General features: G+C 53.1%; 1 protein-coding gene across 9 annotated transcripts in view; it reads left to right on the forward strand.

The window, feature by feature from the left end:
- Positions 1-25697, forward strand: part of TOM1L2 (target of myb1 like 2 membrane trafficking protein) — a 103523-nt gene that overhangs the window by 36031 nt on the left and 41795 nt on the right. For all 9 annotated transcript variants that reach the window (XM_040974518.1, XM_040974519.1, XM_040974516.1 and 6 more), the window contains exon 2: positions 24826-24910. In XM_040974518.1, coding sequence (XP_040830452.1) covers positions 24826-24910 — 85 coding nt within the window. The remainder of the gene's footprint in view (positions 1-24825; positions 24911-25697) is intronic.

Raw genomic sequence — 25697 nt, forward strand, 5'->3', positions numbered from 1 at the left:
TGGTTCCCATGCTTGCCAGTATGTACCGCAGACTAGTCCAGGCTCCCACGTTCCATTCAGCTCTCATACATGTCAGTGGGCATTGAAGCCTAGTTCAACCCAACCAGCTCCACTATCCAGCCCACACACACACTGGCAGGTGCCGTTCTTTCTAGCCACCCCTGCCCTTGTCCTGGTTTTCATGCTCTCCAGTGGGAGTGGTAACACAAGAGGGAGGTGCCCACTATTTCCCTACCAGGCCACTCCCACTCCTGGATCTTGCAGTTTCTGGATGGTTATGTAGTTAAAGCTGACAGATTAGCCACCGTTGCCAGCATCTGCTATGTGATGCTGCGGCAAGGCCCAATAAACCCTCTTCCATTCTGCTTTATGTTTGCACCAGTAGGGACAGTCAGCCAGTCTGGATCTTCCCTGATCTGGTTTGCATGAGGCCCACAGGTGTTGTAGCCCTGCCTGGTCTGGTCTGCCCCCGGTCCCAACTCCTGCTCTCCAGTAGACGAGGTGTCCACATAATTATTAAAAAGCAGAATTTGGGGGCCAGCGTTACAGTGATGGCATCCCATATAGGCACTGGTTCAAATCCTGGCTGCTCCACTTCCCACCCAGCTCCCTGTTAATGTGCCTGGGAACTCAGTGGAGGATGAGCCAAGTGCTTGGGATCCTGCATCTGTGTAGGAGACCCCGAGGAACCTCCTGGATCCTGCCTTCGGCCCAGCCCAGCTCTGGTCGTTGTGGACATTTGGGAAGCAAACTGGAAGACAGAAGCGCTCTCTCTCTCTCTCTCTTTCTGTGTGTGTCTCTCTGTAACTCTCCCTTTCAAATAAAAATAAAAGAAATATTTAAAAAGAAAGAAGAAAAAGAGCAGACTTCCAAGTCCTTAGTCTTCTGTGTTTGAACCAAAGATTCTCTGAAACTCGCTTTTTCCATAGACTTTCCAGGGTTAAGTCACTTCAGAATGACAAGAACATGTCACCCCTGAAAGGTAATTATGGTGGTTTTGTGAGTGTGGAAGACATATCGCTGGTGAGTGCTGGAGTGGTCTCCTGTGAGTTATTAGAACCGGCAGGCTTCATGTTCCACCAAATGAGCCATCAGGCGCTGATCGATGCTCTCTGCGACTCATCGCGGCACTGGGCAGCCACGTGCCTACGGAGCAGTGACATCCACGCAGCTGCCCTCCAGCGGGCTCTCTGGGTGCAGCGGCCACTGCAGGTTGTGATCATGGGATTTGCATGGACCTGTGGAGACCCGCATGAGAAGCAGCCAAATGTCTCTCATGTCCCTGGCCCTCAGCAGCAATAGATGCATGTGACCCAGGAGGCACCTGGATTTGGCATTGGGCCACCAGGTCTTGTGGGCACAGATGTCTCCTTCCGTCTTTTTTTTAAGATTTATTTGTTTATTTGAAAGTTGGAGATACAGAGAGAGAAAGAGGCTGAACAATAAATCTTCTGTTCACGGTTCACTCCCCAGATGGTCCCAACAGCCAGAGCTGAGCTGGGTCTGAAGACAGGAGCTTCCTCCAGCTCTCGCATGTGGGGGCAGGGGCCCCAAGCCTTTGGACCGTCTCTGCTGCCTAGGTGCCTGAGCAGGGAGCTGGAACAGAAGCGGAGCAACCGAGACTTGAACCGGCGTCATATGGGATGCTGGTGCCACAGGCAACGGCTTTACCTCCCCTTGGCAATACTAGCCCCTCAGGCCATTCTGTAACTCCCCCTTGGGTGCTGTGAGCTCTTCCAGGAAATACTTGGCTCTGCTCTCTTCTAAGGGAAGCCTCAGCCTGCAAGGGCAGCTACCGCCAGCGCCCTCTGTTGTGAGGGCTTCACGCCCAGCCTTGAACTCGGATATTGCTGCCCAGCGCTTGTGCCACAGACGCAGGAGCCTAGGCCTTGGCTAATGAGCAGAACGAGATGTGAACACAGTCTGCCTGCCTGCCTGTGACACTGCCTGGATGGTGCTGATGATGCTCCAGCTGTGCTTAACCCCTCCCTGCCCCTGGGGGATGGGCTGGGGATGGGGAGGAGATCTCTTGTCCAAAGAACTGAGGAAGTCTAGAAGGGATGGAAAGTGGGCACAGTGCAATGGCTCAGTGGTTAAATCCTCACCTTCATGCACCAGGATGCCATGAGCAGTGGTTCATATCCCGGGTGCTCCACTTCCCATCCAGCTCCCTGCCTGTGGCCTGGGAAAGCAGTGCAGGACGACCCCAAGCCTTGGGACCCTGCACCCACGTGGGAGACTCCTGGCTTTGGATCGGTTCAGCGCTGGCTGTTGTGGCCACTTGGGGAGTGAACCAGCAGATGGAAGATCTTTCTGTCTGTCTCTGTAAACCTGACAGAAAAAAAGAAGAGATGGCAAGGGGCATTGTGAATGAACATCACGTGGCGTGTCCCAGGAGTGTGGAGTCTGGCCCGAGGGAAGCTCGCTCTAGTTGCTGGTGAGATGGCACTAGGCCACAAGGCACAGCCAGGGCACCTGGGCTGCGAATGCCAGGCTGAACCACGGGGAGAATGCCATGTGTTTTGCCCAGCTGTTAGAGACGGCATGCTTTATGTTGTTCGTTGCTTTCTGAATATAAGGAAGGCTGCAGAAGAGTCATCTTGAGATTGGGTGTCAGGAACAAAAAAAAAAAATTGCTTTCCTAAAGTGAGGACCGTGAAATGCACCTCCACCTTTTTTGATTTTTTCCCTTTCTCAGTCTACCAAGAAGTCTGGGACTGATTTAGTATGCAAATGCAACAGCAGCGCCAGCTCTTTAGTTCTTGATAGTGGTGAGGGAGAGGGGAGAGTCTTTTCTTTCATGTGATTTCCAGTCTTTGTAGTTCATTTGATTATATTTTCCCTTGGTAGTATAACTGATGATTAAGAATTGCCTTACATTCCTTTTGGAAGTAGGTGGGTACACCCTTTTTCACACCTTTGCTTGTGAGAAAGACCTGGGGACAGGTGGTCACATGATGCAAGGTTGCACGGGACATTTCCCCAACAGGATTGGGAACCCCAGGAGTTTCAGGGTCCTGGGAGGGAGGGGGCCTCTAGGGAGTATCTTGGTAATGGATTGGTCTTGCCTTGCTCTTTATGCCCAGGCTGAGGCTCCCTCCCCAAGTTCATGAAGGTGCAGGGGCAGCTCCTCCTCCCTGAACCCCAGGGCTGCACTGCTGCTGTGCAAATCCGTGCTGGGCTCCACACTGTGAGCGTGTATCGGAACAGCTGTGCAGCCGCGGCTCCTGAAAGCTGTGCGGTTGGAGTGGTATCCAGCCAGGCCAGGGCTGCGTGGAGAGCCTGTCACAGGTGGCAGGTGCATGCTTGCCTGTTTCTAGAAACATCTTCCCGGATGATCAGGGAACAGCAACAACAACAAAAAGACTGCAGAACTGGCTGGTCTGTTACAGGGCCACTGTTTTGGCACGGTGGGGATTAAGCCATTGCCTCCTCTGCCACTGGCATCCCATCTAGATGCTGGTTCAAGTCCCGGCTGCTCCACTTCCATCCAGCTCCCTGCAAGTGTGCCTGGGAAGGCAGCAGGGAATGCCCCTGCTACCCGTGGGAGACCAGGATAGAATTCCAGGCTCCTGGCTTTGGCATGGCCATTTGGGGAGTGAACCAGTGGATGGAAGATCTCTTTCTATCTCTCTTCCGCTGGTTGTTGCATTTCTTCCCAATGTTCTAAATAGGAAAAACTTCTAAACATCTGGGCTGAAGAGCCTGGGGCTGGGGGCCACTGTGCCGGAGGACCAGGCACCAGCTGTGGTGCTGCCTTCAGAAGCCGCTGAAGCCACCGTGCCACCAGCATCCTGTTCCTCTCGCCACCCCGTCCCCGCGCCAACTGTCCACACAGGAGGCCCATTCTTAGCTGCACTTTAGGAGTGCCATAGCAATGAGACCTCCTCTGGCTAAGCTGGACAGGAAGTTTGGTGTTGCTGGCTGCGCCAGCGGCCCAGCCACCCCTGCAGTGTGAGAAGCACTTGGTGCATCAGAAATGGAGGCATTGTTCCCTGAGAATCACTGAGGAAGGCCTTTCCTGAATGGTTCCTGTGGGCGGGGAAAAGTTCGGAAAGGGGGGGGGTGCACCTTGGCAACTATTTGTGTTTGCACTGTAGGGCCCACATTACTGAAACCTACTGTGTGCTTGTGGCATTCCTAATAGAAGGCAGATGCAAAAGGGACCGTTACACAGAGATGGGACTGAGTGCAGGCAAGGGGGGCGGCGCGTGGAATCCCCCAAGGAGCTCCAGTAATTCAGATGCTGGGGTAGGGAGTGCACTGAGGGCTGGGGGAGCACAGAGGGCTGGGCTGCTCTGAGGATTGGGGGGATCAGAGAGCTGGGAAAGCTCAGAGGGCTCTAGGGGGACTTAGGGGCTCTGGCACGGGAACTTAGGGGCTCTGGCGGGAACACAGGGGGCTCTGGGGGGGACTCGGGGCTCTGGGGGGGACTCAGGGGCTCTGGCAGGGGGACTCAGGGACTGGAGGGGAGCTCAGAGGGCCGGGAGGATTTTGTGGGGCACTCAGAAGGCTGGGAGAAGCTCATTGGGTTGGGGCTCTCATGGCTGGGGGAGCTCAGGGAAGGGGATTAGAGAGCTGGGGGATCAGAGGGCTGGGGGAGCTCAGAGGGCTGGGGGAGCTCAGAGGGCTGGGGGAGCTCAGAGGGCTGGGGGGTCAGAGAGCTGGGGGGTCAGAGGGCTGAGGGGGCTCAGAGGGCTAGGGGGCTCAGAGGGCTGGGGGAGCTCAGAGGGCTGGGGGAGCTCAGAGAGCTGGGGGGTCAGAGGGCTGGAGGGCTCAGAGGGCTGGGGGAGCTCAGAGGGCTGGGGGCTCAGAGGGCTGGGGGGCTCAGAGGGCTGGGGAGCTCAGAGGGCTGGGGGGCTCAGAGGGCTGGGGAGCTCAGAGGGCTGGGGGCTCAGAGGGCTGGGAGAGCTCAGAGGGCTGGGGGGCTCAGAGGGCTGGGGAGCTCAGAGGGCTGGGGGGCTCAGAGGGCTGGGGGGGCTCACAGGGCTGGGGGGCTCAGAGGGCTGGGGGCTCACAGGGCTGGGGTGTCAAAGGGCTTGGGTAGGGGAGCACACTGCTGTGTTCCCTCCTCCTGACCCTTTTCCATTGTGCGTGCTCCTGTAATTTTTTTTTTTTTTTTTTTTTGGCCTTTGGTGATTAGTATGCACCCGCTATTTTATGCTGTCTCTTCTCCACTTAGCATTCCTCTACCAGTCTCCACTTAACCACCGGGCTGAAGGATTTCATCATTTTTAAAAGCCAGCCGGCGGTTTTTGCCTTGTTGACGGCGTCCCCATTGCTGAGGCCGAACCCGCTCTTTCTCAGTTGCTCTTCTCTGCCCAATCGTCTCCCCCGCTCCTCCACCCTCCGTGTCTCCTCAGGGGCCGATTGCTGGGTCAGAGTTATAGATGATTCTATTCTGTTTCCCTCTCCAGAACTGTGGGCGCGTACAGGAGTGTAACAAAGCCCTCCGCAGGGGTAATGGCGTTCCAGTAGCTTCCAGCTGTGGGCAGCTCTCTGCTCCTTGCCCTGGTGTGTGACCTCACAGGAAAGCCCGTCCGTGGTCTCACACCTTCGTGTGTGTTTCTTAAAGCTAGAGAGAAAGACCTTCTCACGAAGTATAAACAGCACCTTATTATCACATCCAGAGTAAATGAGCTTAAGCACAGTGGGTTAAGCTGCCCTCCCTTGTAAACACAGGTTCCATCTTAGCTGCTCTATTGCCCATCTAGTTCCCTGTTCAGGGGAAGGGAGTGGAAGGATGGCTCCAGTACTTGGGCCCACTGCCACCCCTGTGGGAAACTCGAGCCAACACCTGAGCTGCTAGATTTGACATGGACTAGCCTTGGCTGTTGCAGCCACGTGGGGAGCAAACCAGTGGTTGGGAGATCCTGTCTCTCTCTTTCTCTCTCTCCTCGCTGCCTCTCAAATAAATAAGAATATATATATATATATAGTTAAAGTCGATTTACTCCAGTTCTTTATTTGTCACAAAAACAATTGTCCGCAGCCCAAGTGGTGGTTTCCTCTGCGTTCTCAGTGGAAGGAAGTTGCACCTGACCCGTGGTGCTTCCTGCCAAGGTCAGGCATCCTATATGGAGAAGCGCCAGAGAGCAGGAGGGCTCGGGGGAAGTGCATGTGTGGTTTGTGCTACCTGCCCGTGGCCCAGTGGTGAACTTGGCAGCCTGGCCACCTTTGTAGGAAAGCAGAGTAGATCTCGGCTCGACCCCGTGTGAGGTGCAGAAAGCCCCATGAGGCCCAGCCTTCCTGACAGCGCCCCGCTGAACCATGCCATAGCCCACTGACGGCTTTTTTTAGCGCTGAAACAAACCAGACCATACCACGCCCCACGAAACAGAAGTGAGGTTTCTCATTGCACAGTAGAAATTCCAGAAGCTTGGCAATGCCTATTCCCACTGCATTGCAATCACCTTATTTGCATGTTTCCCTGGCCACGCCGTGTTTTGTATGATTCAAGGTGACCCAGTTAGAACTGTTGAAAGTCATATTGTCGTGCATAAGTTGCACCCCCCGGCGTGTGATAAGTCTGTTGGCTGTGACTGCCTATGAGCAGCAAGGCCAGGCCTTCTTCTTGGTCATGTTTCAATCTGGTTGCATGTGACATCATCCCCCCTGTCTGTCCTCAGGGCGGACAGCCCCGCCTTCTCCTGTGCTGATGGGTAAGCGTAATTTCCCAGCTGATTCGGATGCCTGTTGTGCTGGCTGCGGGGTGCAAATCACACGCGTAGATCATGTCTCCATTTTCATCTCCCCTGCCTTCCCTTCCCCCACTCAGCCCACCCCTCCCCTGGCCCGGGGCCAGCTGGTGTTCAGGGGCTGCCTGGATACTCGGGGGTACTTCTCTGGGACCAGGGAGATGGGAGATCTGGCCAGACAGAAGCGTTGTATTAGAGATTTGGGGACCGGAGAGCTTTTCTCCTTGGAGGAAAATAATCTGTAGATTCAATACTTGGTCTGACCTGTATATAGAGGCTGGCCAAGTGCCTGTGCCCAGGTATTTTTAATTTTTTAAAAATGTTCCCTATTGTTACCTTTTCATACTTTCATTTATCTAGCAGTTATCTTTTTTATAATTTTTTTTTTGCCAGATTCACTGTATTTTTTTTGAAAGGCAGTTGCAGAGAGATCTTGCATCCGCTCCCTAAATGGCTGCGATGGCCAGGGATGGACCAGATTGAAGCTCAGAGCCAGGAGCTTCTTCTGGGTCTCCCTCAGGTTGCAAGGGGCCATTTAGAAGTGGAGCAACTGGGACTCAAACCAGTACCCATATGGGCAGCTGATGTAGGCAATGGCTTGATCTGCTATACCACAATGCCAATCCCTATTTTATTTTACCTTTTTTTATTAGAGATTGTTATCTGAAAAGCAGAATTAAACAGATAAAAGGAAAGATATATATGTAGAGAGAGATCTTCCATCCATTGGTTTTCTCTCCAAATTGTCTTGGTGACCAGAGCTGGGGTAGTTTGAAACCAGGAGCTGGAGTCAGCCCTTATTTCTAGTACTAACTGGCGAGTACTGTAGCCTAGCCTGACCTGCATTCATTCCAGCTCTCACTGCTGGATGCTACAGCCACCTCCCAGGCGTGGCTGTTCTGTGAACCAATGGATGCTGTGGGCTAGCCTGACCCGCCTCCATTCCAGCTCTCACTGCTGGGTGCTACAGCCACCTCCCAGGCGTGGCTGTTCTGTGAACCAATGGATGCTGTGGGCTAGCCTGACCCGCCTCCATTCCAGCTCTCACCACTGGGTGCTACAGCCTAACCCAGCCTGGCCCTCCCCCGGGCTTGACTCTACTGTGAACCTGTGGATGCTCGCCTGGCCTATCCCACATGCAGTCTGGTTCTTGCAAATGCTAGCATGTGCTGCAGCCCAGCCCGGTTTGGCCTGCCCCCATACCAGCCCATGTGCATGCTGATAGATGCTGCAGCTTTGCCCAGCCTAGTCTGCCCAAGGCAGATGCCAGGGCTGTCTCACTCACTGGACACCCCTCCCCCAGAAGATGCCAGGGCTGTCTCAGAGCCACCTTCGTTAGTGTATTGCAGGGAGAGAACCCACTGCCCAACTCTAGGATTCCCACCGAACTGGGATGCATCTCCTATGTGGCCCTGCCTCTCCTCCCTCTGCAAGGGGTGGCGTCTCTGTGTCACCAGGAGCAGCTAGGATGAGCTCCATAGGTGGCTGCGCAGCTACCCATTGGAATGCTCAGGCCTTCCTCTCTCCAAATCCTGGTTGCCATGGAGGGCGCCTGGGCTGGGCCGCCAGCCCGCCCCGCCCCCCAGAGGTGTTGCTAAGGACCATGAAGACTTGGCAACCCCCAAACAGGAGAAGAGGGGCAGGGAAGCTGGGGCTCGCATTTGATCTGCTATGTGCTCCCTCAGGGCTCTGGCTTGAACCCCACTTCCCTGGGGACCTTTTATCTTCCCAGCCGCCAGCCCACCTGCCTGGCACTGGAGAACAGCCTGCAGTGTTGGGCCCAGGACTCCCGCCCCCAGCCAGCCTCCCTCCCTCCCCACCCCCAGCTCCTCCTGCACACCCACTAGCTACAAAGACTCAGGGAAGACATCAAACCCGAAACACACACCCCCGAATGTATTTTAAAATCTGGTGGATTGCCCTCAAGGGAATTCCAGTTAAAAATGAAGAGCTCGGGTCAGCAGCCGTGGCCCTTTGTGGCTAACAAGCTTCAGTGTCCCCTGGCGCCTGGCAGGCTTTGAAGGGCTGCTTTGTGGGGCGAGTGGGCAGCCGCGGGGGGAGCCCTAATGAGGCTGGGTGTGGAACCGGCAGCTTCGCCCAGAGCTGCCCTGCAGATCCCAGCTCTCCAGACAAGAGACGCTGATGAGCTTGAAAGAAAACAGGCGCCTCAACGCAGAGCAGATGCAGTGCCCTGTGCTAGCCTGGTGCTTTCTTGGGAAAGCCGGGGACATCAGAGTGACTTCCGGAGTCCAGCAGCGCACAGCGCCCGCCGTGCCGCTGATCCGTGCTTGGTTCTGCCCCAGTGTACAGTAGTTCTAGGAGGTGCTGAGGATGCTGAGAGAAGGGTGCAGTGAGAGCCTCCCAAGGCAGCTATGGATAAATCTTGAGTTATTCTGCAACTGAAGTCTATCATTGAGGGAGGAAAAAAGAAAGAGCAAAGGGGAAAAGGTTGGTTAGCTCATTTGCTGTGACTGAACTTGCACCTGCACCCTTGGTTCCAGCATGGAGCCCAGATTTAACCCATGGGTGTATTAACCCCCCCACAGGCTGCCTTAGAGGCCAGGGACTTGCCTCCACTGCCCTCTGTCTGGAGACCGGTCTGGGCCCAAGGCTAAGTGTTCCTGGGGAAGCCTGGGTCAGGTGGTTGAAAGTGCTGTCACCTCCAGCCGTGTACTGGGACAGCCGGTCACCTGTTGGGCTACGTGAAAACAAGGTCTCCTGCCTGTAGCACAGGGAGGGTTAAGTGTGCAAAACCCGGCGCTGCTCCCTTCTCTCTGTGTGTGAAAAGAACGGACGCCCTTGCCGTGAAAGCCTGCCACCATGGTTCAGCAGAGATCGGCAGGTAGGAATGGAGGAGTTTGGTGGGGAGCGACCAGTAGCACTTGCTGCGCCCCGCTTGCCTGGAAGTGGAATGGGAGGGAACTTGCCCTTCTGCGAGTCTCTCTGTAAGGCCTCTCGGGGTTAGACCATCTGATCCTTATTGAAATTGTGTCCTGGTGGTACCTTCCCCATGCCAAGTTTTGGGCCTCCTTTCGGAAAGGGAGTCTCTGTGGGTTCTCCCACTCTCAAACCCAGATATCCAAAAGGCTTGCAGCTCCCAGGTGGGCATGCTCACAGCCGGCTCCTACCTGCAGGTGGCAGTGGTGGCACGGGAAATGCCAGAGGAAGGGCAAGGAGGGGAGGCACTGGCCCGGCCCTTTGCAGAGAGCTGTGGCAATAACTGGGGTAGCGGCCAGCCCCAGCCTGCAGTGGGAGCATGGTGCCCTGGCTGAGAGCTGTGCCCCGTGTTTGCTGTAGGCTGTTTTCTTTTATTGCCACAGCAACTGTGTGGGAGAAGTGTCATGTTGATTGTCCACTCTGGGCATGGGAGAGGATTGATGGCCAGGTGACTGCCCTGGGGTCATCCAGGAACTGACAGAGAGTACTCAGACTCAGCAAACCCTGGCCCACCCCCTAAAGTCCAGGGAGAGGCTCCAGAGCTCACACATGCCCCTGCGAGCCAGTCCAAGTTGAAGGGCATCTCAGAACTTTAAATGTCAGTTGTGAGGTGCCGAGATTGTCAGAGGGGTCTCTTAGGAGTAGGAACAATGGTTGCTGGGGCGGTGCAGGGGGGGGTGGATCCCCAGGACTGGCGAAGCCTTCCTGTCCCATTGTGCTCCCGTTTTTCCCTCCAGCAGATACCTGCCTGTCTGTGTGTGGGGGGGGGGGGGGCCTCCCTTTCAGCCCTGTTGGCTTGGGCAGCGTGTGCCTGGGATTCTGCAAAAGTGCATGGAGCCCCAGGGCTGCCCGCTGCCACCCCTTCTATTCAACGCAGCACTGGAAATTCTAGCCAGAACAATTAGAGGAAGAAAAAAAGAAATGAAAGAGGTCCAAACGGAAAGAAAGAAAAATCCCTGCAGGTGACATGCCCCTGTAGAGAAAACACCGTCAAGAGGCCGCCAGGAAAACCCTAAGAACTAATGAATGCGTTCAGCAAAATTATACACTGCAATGCCGACACGTAGAAAGCAGTTATGTGCCCAGAAAGGAAAGGAGAAGGGAAGAAGGCAAAGGGGCAGGCTCTGGGGTGTAAGTTCAGTTGCTGCTGAGAGACCTGGGTTCATGGCCCAGCTTCCCACTCTGTGTTCCTGCACCCTGGGAGGCAGTAAATGGTGCCCCAAGCCACCCATGGGGGAGAGCCAGAGGGAGCTTCCGGCTCCTAGTTTTGATGTGGCCCAGCCTTGGCTATTGCAGGCATTTGGGGAGTGAACCAGCAGAGGGAAGAGCTTTTTTTTTTTTCTCTCTCTCTCCCTTTCAAATTAAAAAAAAAAAAAAAAAAAGACAGGGGAGAGGGGAGCCGGCATAGTAGCTAAGTGCTGAAGTCCTTTCCTTGCACACACAAGGATCCCATATGGACGGCAGTTCATATCCTGGGTGTGCACTTCCCATCCTGCCTGTGGCCTGGAAAAGCAATAGAGATCGGCCCAAAGCCTTTGGACCCTGCACCCGCATGGATAACCCAGAACAAGCTCCGGGCTCCTGGCTTCAGATCAGCTCAGCTCTGGCCATTGGAGCCCCTTGGGGAGTGAACTAGAGGATGGAAGATCTTTGTCTCTGTCTCTCCTTCTCTCTGCAGATCTGCCTTTCAAATAAATGTTCGAAAAATAAAATTAACTTGAACTGTGGTTATGCAGCAAGGGGGAGGAATCCACCATGGGGGGAGGGTTGTGGGAGGAGCGGGGGAAATCCCAGTACCTATAAAACTGTATCACATAATACAATGTTGTTAACAATAAAAAAGAAAAGAAAAAGAAAATTAAACATTGTGTTTCCACATACTGGCAGAGAACAACCCAAAAAGGAAATTGAAAGGACAGTTTCCGAGGAGGCATTTGGAGCAGTGGTTAGGATGGCATGTGACCTGCACCCCGTGTCGGCATGCCAGTCGCACTTCCAGCTCTGGCTTCCTGTCGGAGTGCACCCTGGAGGGGGATAGCGGCTGATGTCCCAGGCGTTTGGGTTTATTCCTCTACATGGGAATCAACCAAGGTGGCGAAGCAGCATGTGCACTGAGAGCTTTCAGCCACTGCTAAAATGCAAGAAGACACAAATCAGTGGAAAGCAATGTTATCTGCCTGAATAGGAAAGCAAGATTTTCTAAAAATTCGTTTGTTTGAGAGGCAGAAAGAGCTGTCGTGCTCTGGTCTGGACCTGCAGCTGCGGACTAGGAACCCGGGCTCCGGTCATCCCGTGCTGTCAGCAGTTCAGTGCCTGGAGCCACCAGTGCCATCCCGGGGTTTGCACTGGCAGGAAGCTGAAGTGAGGAGCTCAAACTGGGCATCACACCTAGGCACTCCAGTATGAGACATGGGCATCTTGAAAGATTTTTTTTTTTAAGTTTTTGCTTGAAAGGCAGAATTACAGACACTCAGATCTGCCATCTGCTGGTTCACTCCCCAAATAGCCACAATGGCCAGAGCTGGGTTGATCTAAACTCAGGAGCCAGGAGCTTCCTCCAGGTTAAGGTACCCAAGCATTTGAGCCATCCTCTGCTGCTTCCCCAGGCCATAAGCAGGAAGCTAGGTCAGAACTGGAACAATCAGGACACGAATTGGCACCTATATGGGATGACGGTGTCTCAGACAGAGGTTTAACATACTGTACCACCCACCGTGCCAACCCCAAGGGACATGAACATCTTTATTTTATTTTAAAGATGTATTTGTTTTTATTGTAAAGGCACATATACGAGAGAAGGAGAGACCGAGAGAATGATCTTCCATCCGTTGGTTCACTCCCCAAGTCACTCCAATGGCCAGAGCTGAGCTAATCTGAAGCCAGGAGCCCAGAGCTTGTTCTGGGTCTCCCATGTGGGTGCAGGGTCCAAAGGCTTTGGGCCGGCCCCTATTGCTTTTCCAGGCCACAATCAGGGAGCTGGAGGGAAAGTGGAGCCGCCAGGACATAAACCCATACCCATATGGTATCCTTGCATGTGCAAGGACTTTAGCCACTAGGCTAAATTTTTAAATACTGTTTAGACAGTTGAGAGCGATGCATGCCCATGTGGGCCTCTGGTTAGGGTGGGAGGATCAGGTACGAAGGAAGACAGGTGGGACGTATGTGTCGGTTTGGTTTTTTTCCTCCTGTATCCGCAGAGGAAGAGGGGGGCGTGGCCACTCCTTCCACTCCTTGCTCTCAAACTACATCAGCACCTGGGGATGAGGGGTGATCATTTGATGACACTTTACAGACCCTGATGTGGGTGTGTTCGGAGGGTGTTACTTGAGTGGATTTGATACTTCTGAGATGTTGTTGGTTTCATTACTTCAAGATTGAGAAAATCTTTCCGAGGTCTATTAGTTGATAAGTCCACCTTAATGCAAAGCTTGACCGAAGGAGGCAGTTGATGTTCTCTGCTGGCCTGGGTGAGCTGGCTGTTATGTCCCCATGTGCATCTGGGCACGCTGCCCACTGCACAGGCATCAGCAACAGAGGAGGCCCAGTCCTGATTCTTGCATTCCAAGGTTGGGCCACATATCCTGTGATTTTCACTGTGGCCAGGGTCTGAGTTTAGTGATCTAACTGGTGGGGGTGTGGGGGTGGGAAGGAGGGGCTGGGTCTCCCAAGGAACCTCGCCTGGGTTGACCTCAGACTTGACTGTGCACCAGCCAGTGCAGGGTCAGGTGTATTCTGTCGCCTGTACCAACCAACTTGTCAATGGATGCAGCTGCGTGGCAATTTCCACCCCAGCCCCATCCCTCATATGAACTGACAGGTGCTACAGACCAGTCTAGCCAGCCTGCCAGAGACCTGATCCTCACACAAATCCAGTGGGTGCTGAGGCCTAGTTGGGGCAACCCCCAATAATCCCTATCAGCCCGCCCCCAAGCCCCAGTCTTGGCATCTGCCAGCCTCTGCTGTGGCCTGGCTTGGCCCAACCCATATCCCAGCTGGCTCTTGGGCACGCATGCAGGTGCTGTGACTTAGTTCAGCCTGACCTGACCCTCACATGTACTGCTAGGTGCCACTGCCTTGTTCAGCCTGGTCTGCCCTCAACTGTGGTTCTCATTGCTCACCAGTGGTAGGCACATCCTAGCAGGAGTGTGCCGACTGTCCCCCTGTCAGGCATATTGGCAGCTCCATACCTTGCAACCTCGGGGGATGCCTAACATAACTTGCACCCAGTCCTGGCTCTTGCCAGCTTGTGCACACCAGTGAGTATAACAGCCTCGCCCAGGCTGGCCTCCTCTCAGACCCTCCTGCCCCATTGCCAGCTCTCACACTCAGCAGTGAAATTAGCAGCCTGACAAGGGAGCCTGCAAAGTTTCCCTAACAGGCCTGTGTCTTGCATGTTCTAGCAGGTGCTGTGGCTCACAAACACAGATGGCCTACCCTGGTCTTGGAATTTGCCAAAAGGTGCTACAGCCCAGCTCAGCCCAATCCATCTGCAGTCCCAGCTCTTGCTGGTGTGGGCTGCAGCTCTTGCGGCACCCTGTCCTGGCTCTCACTTGTGCCAGCATGTGCTATGGACTGACCCTGCCCACCCTCAGACATGGCTCACAATGGGTGCTGCAACCCGGCCTGGTCTAACCTGTTCCCTCCTAGCCCTGGCTCTTGCACCCACCAGTGGGGGTTGTGGGCCTAGCACAGGAGTTCTATAATTCCCCTATCAGAGCTGTCCCCAGGTGCTGCTATGCAAGATAGGGCTGCCACTCACCAGCGGGTGCCACAGCCTAGCCCAGCCTGGTCCACCCCCAGACCTGGCTCTCATGGGACCTGGTGGTGCCATGAATATCTTAACCACTGGATTAAGCACATGCTGTGGAAGACTTTAGCTATACTTAAAGATACACTTTAATTCCAGTCAAGATTCCAGTGGCATTTTTTACAGAAACAGAAAAATTCATCCTGAGATTTTTGGGGACCCCCTCAGAGCTAAAGCAATCTTAGAAAAGAACAGCGCCAGGGGGTTCACTCTTTACTGATTTCAAAAGTTACCCTAAAGCTGAGGTCGTTAGAGCAGTGTGTTGCATGGCATGAAACAGAGCCCAGAAATAAACCCACCATGTATTCACTGATTTTCAATAAAGATGCCCAGACTATTTAGTGGAGACAGATGGAACTGGGAAAAAGCCATCAACCTGCAGAAGAACAAAGCCGCACCCTTATCTTACACCGTATACAGAAAAGGGCATTTGGCTTTGCTGTTGATGCAGCGCCTGAGCTGTATCCCTGGCTCCAGCTCCCAACACCAGCGCTCCCCAGTGTGGACCCTGGGAAGCAGCCATGATGATTCGAGTGTCTGGGAGACTTAAATTGAGTTCCTGGTTCCCTGCCCTGCCTTTGTGAGCCTTTGGGGAACAAACTGGACAGAAGTGGTTTTTGGATGGGATTTCTCTCTCTTGCTCTCTCTCTCTTTCAAAGAAGTTTTTGAAAAATTGCACTAGAGGGCCCGACATTGTGTCGTCACTGCATGTGATGCCAGCAGCTCCAATTCCCTTCCACCTTCTTGCTAATGCACCTGGGAGAGCAGCAGAAGATGGTCCAAGTCCTTGGGCCCCTGCACCCACATGGGAGGCCTGGATTAAACGCCTTGCTTCTGGCTTCAGCCTGGCCTAGCTCTGGCTGTTGTGGCCATTTCGGGAGTGAACAAGCAGATGGAAAATCTCTCTCTGTAATCCTGCCTTTCAAATATAAATAAAATAAATCTCCAAAAGAAGTTAAACAAAGACCAAAACAAACAGGCAAAACTATCAAACATCTTAGAAGAACATAGGGACACATCTTCATGGCGTTGGATTCCTTGAAAATGACACCAAAAGGGGGAAAAAAAACATAAATGGGACCCAATCAGAATTCTAGAATGCTTGTGCCTAAAAGAACATTCTCAAGAGAGCGAGTTGGAGAAAATATGTGTCCAGGGGAGAGGCAGGTGCTTGGCGCAGCAGCTAAGTCTGTGTTGGTATACTCACACCCACAGTGGGGCCCCTGGGTTTGGCTTCTGGCTCTGTTTCCTGGGAGGCAGCAGAGATGGCTGAGGTGTGCGGGTCTCAGGGCACCTGGCTGGCGTTTCCAGCTTCCAGCTTCTGGCTATTGTGGGCACGGTGGCACCAGCAGATGTTTGACCTGTGTGTGTGTCTCCCTCTCTGTCTGTCCACCTTTCAAATGAGTATAACGAGTTGAAATCACAGCAAGTTAAACATCTGGCAAGGAGTTAGTATCCAGAATATATAAAGACTATTGTTAGTTTTACAGTCCAAGAACTGCAAAAAAAAAAAAAATGTATATGCCCAAATTTTTAGAAAATGGGCCTATAACCGGAATAGGCACTTCTCCGGAGATGCAGAAGTGCAGATGGCCACGGGGCAAGTGAAGGCAGTCAACCACGGCACACCGGGGAAATGCAGATCAGAACCACAGTTGGAGACTGGTTCATACCTGACGGGCCGAGCACTGGTGCTGCCAGTGTTGGCTGGATCTCGGACTTGCTTCTCTCCGAAACCTGGGGTCTGCACACTGTTGTCCCTCCTGCCATCTGGCTCTGAATTCGATGTCTCGGATGCATCCTGAGATGACCTCGCCCTAGCTCCACCTTGTCTGCCAAAGCTTAATGGCCCTCCACATTTCCACTGGTCCTCGGATAATGAAAGAGGTGGCCTACCGGTGAGCTGGCTGTGCCTTTGTTTCTCTGGCTGCACTTGGCTTTGTGTGGAGAGCTCACACATCCAGACATGCTGCAATCTTACAGCATACTCCAGGAATACAGGCATGAGGTGCGGCACCCTCAAATTTGAACTCAAAGAAATAATTATTGATTGATTTGACAAAGCTCCAGAGAGAGGGAGAAACAGAGAAAGATCCTCAGATCATGTTCAGCTGCTTTCCCAGGTGCCTGAGCAGGGAGCTGGATTGGAGAGCGGCACCCATACGGGATGGTTACGCCACAGCATCGGCTCTCTTTTCATTTTTTTTAAAAATGGCTTATCCTGGGCCCAGTGCGGTGGCGCAAGTGGTTAAGGTCCTCGCCTTGCACGCCCGGGATCCCATATGGGCGCCGGTTCTAATCCCGGCAGCCCTGCTTCCCTTCCAGCTCCCTGCCTGTGGCCTGGGAAAGCAGTCGAGGACGGTCCAAAGCTTTGGGACCCTGCACCCGCGTGGGAGACCCGGAAGAGGCTCCTGGCTTCGGATTGGCATAGTATCGGCCCGTTGCGCTCACTTGGGGAGTAAATCATCGGACGGAAGATCTTCCTCTCTGTCTCTCCTCTCTGTATATCCATAGCCTTTCCAATAAAAAAATAATAAAAATAAATCTTTAAAAAAAATGGCTTATCTTAATTATTGTCCATTTCTTGCCAAAAAGGCTGTCTCCCCAGCTTTCTCATCCTTTTTAATTCATCCGGTTCCGTACTTGTAGGTCTTCAACCATTCAGAAAAGCCAAAGCCGCCCACAGATCCACACACAGTGAGAAGGAGCTTGTGGAGGGATAGGACGCGTGTCAGAGGGACTGGTGATGGTTCTGGGGAGCTCCTAAGGTCCAGGTAGCTCTTTGGGGTCCCCCCCCCCAGAGACAGACAACTTGTAGCCTCTGATTTCATTCGTAAATGCCCACGATGGCCAAGGTTGGGCCAGAAACTCAACCCAGGCCAGGTCTTCCACATAGGTAGCACGTGAGACATGACTGTGTCTCGGGGCTCTGCAGCATCAGAGAGCTGGATCCAAGGCTGGGAGCTGGACCCAGACAGTCTGCTGTGGAAGGCTAAGTGCCCTCATCCACGGTTTAGGGAGATCTCAACCAGAAGTCCTCAGGTAGCGGCAGCAGGCAGGTGGGCAGAGAGGGCAGGCAAAGGCTGAGAAAGAGAGGTCCAGCCAGCTAGGGCCTGACCTCCCATCCCTGTCCTGGCTCTGGAAGTCAGACCAGGTTTCCAAACACTGGTAGCAGCAGCTGCGCAGCCAGAGCATCGCAGGGGCTGGAAGAACAGACCCTGAGGGGAAGGGGAGGTTGGATAAGGAAAGCTGAGGACAGAGGCTCCTGGAAGGCTCCAGGGCTGGACAGACAAGCCCAGATCCTGCAGCAGTGGAACGACCCTCGCCCCTCTGCCTCCCTCCCCACCACTGTCTCTTAAACACTCTGTCTACACTGTGAATGAATTCTCAGAGGAGGCCACTCACTCCCAGGTCATGCCCGCACGCGGCGGGACTTGTCTGCAACCATACAGCCAGCAGCCTCCGGAGGAGAGTGAGGGGGCGGGGGCAGAAGGCTGACACTGTGGGAAGCAGCTCTGCCTGTGGCTCGTGCCCTCCATCCAGGGGAGAGGCCAGGTGTCCCTGTGTGGGAGGAGGGCCCCGGGGGCCTGCCGCACTCCTTGTCGTCCCCTTCACGCAGCTCCGACTGTGGCAGACCAAGATCACACTTTGCTAGGGCCACGAGGGATGCAGTCTTGGGAGGCTTAATAGAGGAAATATTAAATCAATGAAACCTCATTTCCAAGATCGGTTTAGCAGCAGAATCCATTAACCTTATATTCACCCTCTGCCTTCCTCTAATAATACCGAGGAGGGGTTCAAAGGCGTGATAACTTATCCTCAGGGTCAGCGTGTGCTATTCAATTATGGCGATTCCAAGTTCCTGAGCGCAAAGATAGACACTCGTTCGGATTATGAAAAAAAAAAAACCACCCCTCCCCACCGGAAGAATGCTGCTGTTTTCTTCTTGCTGTGCTGGGCATACCACACAGACACAAGCTTGAGGGTCTGGCTCGGTGGGAGGGCCTGATGGAGGAGCTGGGAATCAGCCTTCCCCCTTGATGGCTCTGGAGGGTAACGGGAGGTTGTGCCTGCCCCCTGGCACGAAGGCCTCTCCACTTGGACGCCCAGTCCCATCCCGTCCCGATCCTCTAGGAAAGAGAACAGCGGGGTTTAGCAAATCTAAACGGTTCTATATCTACAGAAGCACAGTGCCCGGGAACAGGGTAGGGGTGGGCACTGGCAGCACTGGCAGGAAGCCAGGCCGCTGGGTCCTGAAGAGCCCCCCTTGGCCTTCCTCTCCACGCCCCTAGAAGAATTACCTGCCCTGGGTTTCTGACTGGGCAAGAGGTCCAACCTCAGGGACAGGGAACCCGCATGGGCCCAGTGCCATTTCCGTGAGCTTGACACAGCCTGCCTCCTCCTCCGAGGTAAGGAGAGGGAGGTGGTTATGTCAACGCCTGCAGGGGTCTGAACCATTGGAGGCAGGCAGGCCGTGAGTCCTGAGCCGGGACGAGAACACGCACTGTGACAGCCGGCAGACTCTTCTGGGAGGGCATGCCGACAGTGAGGCAGGCAGAGGCACAGCCGCCCACAAGGGCAGTGCCACCAGCTGTATCTCCCCTGCTGGAGAAGGCACTAGGGGTTGGTGCAGGGTCCCCAGCCTTGCTGCCTGGAGCAATCTCCTAGGAAGCTTTTATTATTTTTTTTTAATTTAGTTTTAAGTTTTAGTATTTGTTAGAAAGCTGAGGGCAGACCCATGTGAGCCTCCAGTTCCAATTTGGATCCAGGGAGAAAGAAGGTGGTGACATAAACGTTTTGGTTTTGCCTCAGTGTCCACGGGAGACAGGGAGAAGGAGGGGAAGAAGTGCACTGCTATTTACTGTCATGCTATGTCAGCACCTTCTGGGTGTCTGAGGCCCCAAGGTGGGGGAAGAGTGTTCCAAGGCTGTTATGTGAGTGACCTTGACTGCTGTGAAATCTGCGGGCTTTGTCACACCGGACTTGAGGATTCCTTCCTGATGCCTTGTGGGCCGGCCTTGTCTGCCTCGTGTGCCCACAGACAGACGTAGGTGCCTGCCCTAGAGCCTGGCCTGGAGTGTTGTTCACACTGTCCTGCTTTGCATCTCTGGGTGAGGTACTTGAAGTGTTCTGTTGGCTCAGGTGAGCTGGCGCTCTTGTCTTCCGTGTTCATCCGGGTAAGCTCGGCATTCCTGAATGAGGATCAACAGCTGAGGTGGCCCGGTGTTGTAACAAGTGCTCCAGGATCAGAGCGCGTGTCTGCGTGATTCTGCCTGAGGTCAGGGATGTAGTGCAGCCCGTGTAGTTGGGGGTCCCCCTAAGAAACCTCACTTGGGGGGGTCCTCAGGCCCGGTTCTGGCTATAGTAGCCATTTGGGCAATGAACCAGCAGATCAAAGATCTCTGTCTCTCCCCCATCTCTATATGTAATTCTTTCAACTAAAATATGCAAATCTTAAAAAAAATAAATATAAAATGAATCCCAGCTGCAGGCAACTGCCTAGGTTGCTTTGTACCTAGGCAAGTGGTACACTGCTGGGAGAAAAGCAGCCAGGAGCTGGCGGGCATTCTGGGCCTGGTAAACACAAACTGTGCTAACTACACTGATGTGCCAGCATAGCTGCCTGTTTATCTCTTTTTAAAGATCTGAGGTTTCATCTCTTCAAAATACTTTCTCATTAAATTCTTCACTGACTCACAGATCACACAGTAGCATCATTTTCTTCAAGAAGATTCTTGATTTTCTTTTTTATTTCTTCAGTGACACATTAGTCTCATTCAGTAGCGTGTTATTTAACTTCATGGTGTTTTTAATTTCTTTTTTTCTTCCTGTTGTTGATTTTGGTTTTTGGCTTCTCATTTAAGAAAAGGTACAGTAACTGTGTAATGGAGATTATCATATCCAGTAGCGTGTTGTTTAACTTCATGGTGTTGTAAATTTCTATTTTTTTTCCTATTGTTGGTTTTGTATTGTAGCTGTAATGGAGACTGTCATATCCAGATATGATGATACAATGCAGTATGCATTTCTACTTCCAGATCAAAGATGGACTCGCAATGAAACTGTTAACTATATCTTGACAATAGGATGCTGGTCCCTCTGCCATTGTCCATGCCCGCAATGATGGACATATGATTGTTTATGAAGAACTATACTGTAGTAATAATATAGGGGAACTCGGTGGGGACGGAGGGCACTTGGGGGGAGGGGAAATCCCAGGGCCTATGGAACTGTATCATAAAATGCTAATAATAAAAAGAAGTAAAATTTTAAAAGAAAGTAAAAGTAAAAAACATTTTCCAAAAGTAAATAATAGTAAGTAAATAAATAAAGATCTGAGGAGAAGGGGCGGGGCACCGGCTGTGCCACTGCAGGTGCAGGCCAGCTGGGACCACTCCATTGTCCTGACCACCATGAGCGTGGCGGGGGCAGGGGACTAGCATCTGAGGACTGGGAACAGGTTAGAATGGGGAACACTGAGGGTTTGTTTGGCATGTGTAAAATGATTATGACCTCTGGGGCCTTCCACAGACTGGGTCAGTGCACCTGCAGGCAATCGAGGGAGCAGGGATGAGAGGGGGAGTCCAGAGGAGCCTCCTGACTCAGGCCAAAACACCTACCTCTGTGTACAAGAGCCTGCTGTGGGCGAAAGTCTAAAGGGGCTCTTTGGGAAGGTTCTAGGGGCCCTGACTAGGCCCACAGCACCTGCTGGTGAGTGTTGGGGTAGGCTGGGCCACAGCACACACAAGAACCAGAGCTGAGAGTGGGCTTGGTAAAGGGATCTTTGGGGACGTCCCTGCTAGGCCACAGCACCCGCCGATGTATGAAAGAACCAGTACTGGGAGCAGGCCAGGCTGGGCTGCAGCACCCATGGGTGCATGTGATTGTGAGGTCTGGGGCTGGGCTTAGTAGGGGGTTCTTGGGGATACCCCTGCTAGGCCACGGTACCCACTGGTGCACGTAAGAGCCACGGTACTGTGTATGTAGAACTGACCGCGCAGCTGCATCCACTAATACATGCATTGGCTGGTGCAGGGGGTAGACTGAGCCTGTCCTTGCAAGGCCTGAGGGCCTTCCAAGTGAGGTTTGTTAGCAGGCTCCCCAACTAGACCGCCTGACTACATCCCTGGCTTCAGGGAAAATCACACAGACCTGTGGTCTGAATCAGGAGCTTCTTCCAAATTTCCCAGTGGGTGCAGGGTCCCAAGGCTTTGGACCATCCTCCGCTGCTGTCCCAGACACATTAGCAGGGAGCTAGTTGGGAAATGAAGAAGCTGGGCCACAAAATTGTGCCACAGACAGGGATTTAGCCTCCCATGCCATTGTGCCAGCCCCTCCCACCCCAGGCTCTTAGCATCAGAATGTCAGGGATGGAGGCTCAGGGGAGAGTGCGTTTCCCAGCGCCCCAGGTCGTGCTGACCAGGCTGGGGATGCTGGCACAGTCATTTATCTGACACACATGAAGGGCAAGAGACCTGGCCCCGAGCTCACAGCCCGGAGGTGCTAGTTGCAGCCCGGTGCTTGATGGCCATGGATGATCCGTCCTCTCCTTGGGCGTCCTGTCTGCCTCTGCCTGTTCTCCACAAGCCCAGCTGCCCATTAGTCTAACACATACCTTCTCTATTCCTTTCCGTGGTTTTCTGTTTCTTACAGTAAACATTAGGTAACCATAGACCAGCGTCTTAGCTGTTTTTCAGTGTATGGCTCGGTGACGCTAAGTGCACTTGCTCAGCTAAGGAGCAGCCATCGCTGTCCATCTCGAAACTTTTCATTTTCTGGAGCTGTGGCTGTGCCTGTCCAGCGCCAGCTTCCCGTGTCCCCGCAGCCACGTTTCTACCTCCCGCCCCATTCCCCTCCGAGTGCCATCCTCCTGAGAAACTACAAAAATGGAGTCACCCTCTGTCGTTCTGCTCTTCTTAAAAAAAAAGTGAGGATGGAATATTTTAAAAATATATTTGTTTACTTGAAAGACAGAATAGAAGATCTGTCTCTCCTTCTAATTCTGTCTTTCAAGTAAACAAATATATTTTGCTACAAATGTCAAGAGCGCCCTCTTTTTCATGACCAAATACTACTCGCATGTGTGTGCAGGCCTCCTTTTTCTTTCTCTGTTCACTCTGTTGTAGGCACTGAGGTTGATCCCATGTCTTGGCTCTAGGAACAGTGCCGTGTTTGGCTGAGGTGTGGAGGTTCCATCATGACGGCTGCGCTAGGTACTGTCCCACCTGTTAGGACAGAGGTTGCATTGCATCCTCATCCACACTCGCACCTGACCTTCCCTCCCTCCCTCGTTCCCTCCCTCCCCCCTTCTGCCTTTGTGATTTCTCCCCTCTGAACCACCCAGTCTCAGCTCCCACACATCCCTGCAAGAGCACAGGCCTGGCCCATGGGAACCCCCGGAAGTCACTCCTGCCCTGTCAGTCATGCCATCAGCAGCCCTCACCCCAACATATCCCCACACCCCCTTCCCCAGGCCGTCTGCAGATGTCCTCCTGCTGCTGTCCGTCTGCACAGGAGTGTCCAATGCCTGGGGGCCAGGGCAGCATGTCCTCACCTGGGGTCCCCTGCCTGCGATGGCAGAGTTCCCCATACATCTGAAAAAAAAAAAAATAACATAGAGAGCTGTGCTGGTACACTGGTGTAGTTAATACAGAGTTGGCATTCACTAGGCCCAGAATGCCCGCCAGCTCCTGGCTGCTTTTCTCCCAGCAGTGTAACACTTGCCTAAGTACAAGACAACCGAGACAGTTGCCTGCAGCTGGAGGAAATTTTATTTATTCATTTGAAAAGTATCTGTTCACTAGAGGGAGAGAGATTAATTTTAATCTGCTGGTTCGCTTTCCTAAATGCCCACGCTGGCACCTGGCTGGGATTGCTGTTGAAGCTGGGAGCCAGGAATTCAGTCTGGGTGGGTGCCACCAAGTGGGTGGCAGGGAGTCATGGCTGCTTGCATCTTCACCGCCGTGCCCTCTGGATCCGCACTGGCAGGATGCTAGGGGTGGGGGTCAGATCTTGCTGCCCAGCTGCGCAGCCCAGCACCTGTCCGTCCCCATGGCTCGGTTGGGCACGCTTGCTGTTGTCATTTCTCCGTGAGCTGGGTATCTGCCTTGTGTCGCAGAACGGAGGGGCGGACATCGCCTGCCTTGCCATCCGTTGCCTCACTCTGTTGCCAGTGACCTTCGATGCACAAATGAGTTCAGTGCAGAAACGCTCAAGATCTCTGTCTATATTTTTCTTTTTATTGCCTATGCCTTTGTTGCCAAAGGCGACACCAGGAACCTTTCCCTCTGTATTTTCTGAGAGTTTTAGAGCTGTCACTCTTGAAGATTTATATCTTTTTTGGTTTAGATATATTTATTGGAAAGGCAGATATACAGAGAGGAGGCGAGACAGAGAGGAAGATCTTCCATCTGAGGATTCACTCCCCAAGTGGCCACAACAGCCAGAGCTGAGCTGATCCGAAGCCTCTCCCAGGTCTCCCACACGTGTGCAGGGTCCCTAGGCTATGGGCCGTCCTCGACTGCTTTCCCAGGCCACAAGCAGGGAGCTGGATGGGAAGCGGGGCTGCCGGGATTAGAACCAGCGCCCATGTGGAATCCTGGCGTGTTCAAGGCAAGCACTTTAGCTGCTAAGCTACTGCACTGGACCTGAAGGTTTACATCTTGGAGCTCGTTTTTTAATCTGGCGCAAGAGAAGGCCCCACCACTCACCACTCTTTTTCCACACATGGGATGCACTTCTCCCAGCACCGTTGTTCAGGGAGATTGCCCCTTCCCCCAGTGTGTGGCCTGAAGGTTGTTTTGTACCTGATAGAAAACAACGTACACAAAGCAACCAACACTGAGCTCAAAGTGGTTGCATTAAGCGATGGTCCCTTCTCCCCTCTCCTTTCCAGAGATGTAGCTTTTAATCAATGCATTGGATTCTGAAGTAATGCTAACAACAAACACCTCGCTCAGTGTGTGTGTGTGTGTGTGTGTGTGTGTGCGCGCGCGTGTGCACACACACATGCCAGGCTGTCATGTGGGTGTTTTTGCATGATTTTCGTGAGTAGTCTGTGTGCCAGACGCTCTGGTTCTCTCTGGGTTTGACAGCTAGAGCACAAGCCATGTGCCCGAGGGGCATGCAAAACTATAAAGCGGTAGACCGGTTGTATTTGAGCCAGGCAGTGTAACTGAAAGAATTGGTGACGTCAAGCCCTCGGGCCAGATCTGTGCCCAGTGTTCTCTGGTGCCAGTAGCCCCAGTTCCCAGCCTACCCTGGCTGGCTCCGTTCGTCTGCTCGGGAGGACAACTGGAGCGAGTCTGCTTTTCTTTCCATTTCATACCAGCGGCCCCTGCATCTGAAGTGAATGTTAAACTCATTTTCTTTCTGATTTCACAGAGAAGGCCACAGACGGCTCCCTGCCAAGCGAGGACTGGACGTTGAACATGGAGATCTGTGACATCATCAATGAGACAGAGGAAGGGTACGTGTGTCACTCAGGCCGAGGGCCTTCTCAGCCCCAGGGGCCACTCAAAACCTGCCGGGGCCCATGGGGACAAGCTTGACGTTTTTTGTTGTATGTGTTTGTTTGTTTCTTTTTTTTTTTAAAGATTTATTTATTTTTATTGCAAAGTCAGATATACAGACAGGAGGAGAGACAGAGAGGAAGATCTTCCGTCCGATGATTCACTCCCCAAGTGAGCGCTACGGCCGATGTTATGCCGATCCGAAGCCAGGATCCAGGAACTTCTTCTGGGTCTCCCACACAGGTGCAGGGTCCCAAAGCTTTGGGCCGTCCTCGACTGCTTTCCCAGGCCATAAGCAGAGAGCTGGATGGGAAGTGGAGCTGCCAGGATTAGAACCAGCGCCCATATGGGATCCTGGTGCATTCAAGGGGAGGACTTTAGCCGCTAGGCCCTTTGTTTCATTTTTTAGCTACAGTTTCTTTTACTGGATCTCTCACATTATGTAGCATACTCTGGACCTTTCAATTTGTTCTCTCCTCTTCTTTTTTTTTAAATTTGAATTTTGTTTTAGTATTTATTACAAAGGTGAGAGGGTTACAGATCCATGTGGACCTCCAATTGGAATGGAGGGTGTAGGCGTGGGGAGGAGGATGGGTCATATGAATGTTTTAGTCTTCCGTCCTGTGTCCACAGTCAGGGGGAAGGGAGGAGAATATGTATCCCTCCTCGCTGTCGCGTTGCATCAGTACACAGGACAAAGATGGCCATTTGATGTCACCTTTGAGACCCCAGGGTGGGGGAAGA

This window comes from Ochotona curzoniae, unplaced genomic scaffold (genome assembly GCF_017591425.1).
Source record: "Ochotona curzoniae isolate NIBS_2020 unplaced genomic scaffold, NIBS_Ocur_1.0 contig_2456, whole genome shotgun sequence".
In the NCBI taxonomy this organism is placed as follows: domain Eukaryota; kingdom Metazoa; phylum Chordata; class Mammalia; order Lagomorpha; family Ochotonidae; genus Ochotona; species Ochotona curzoniae.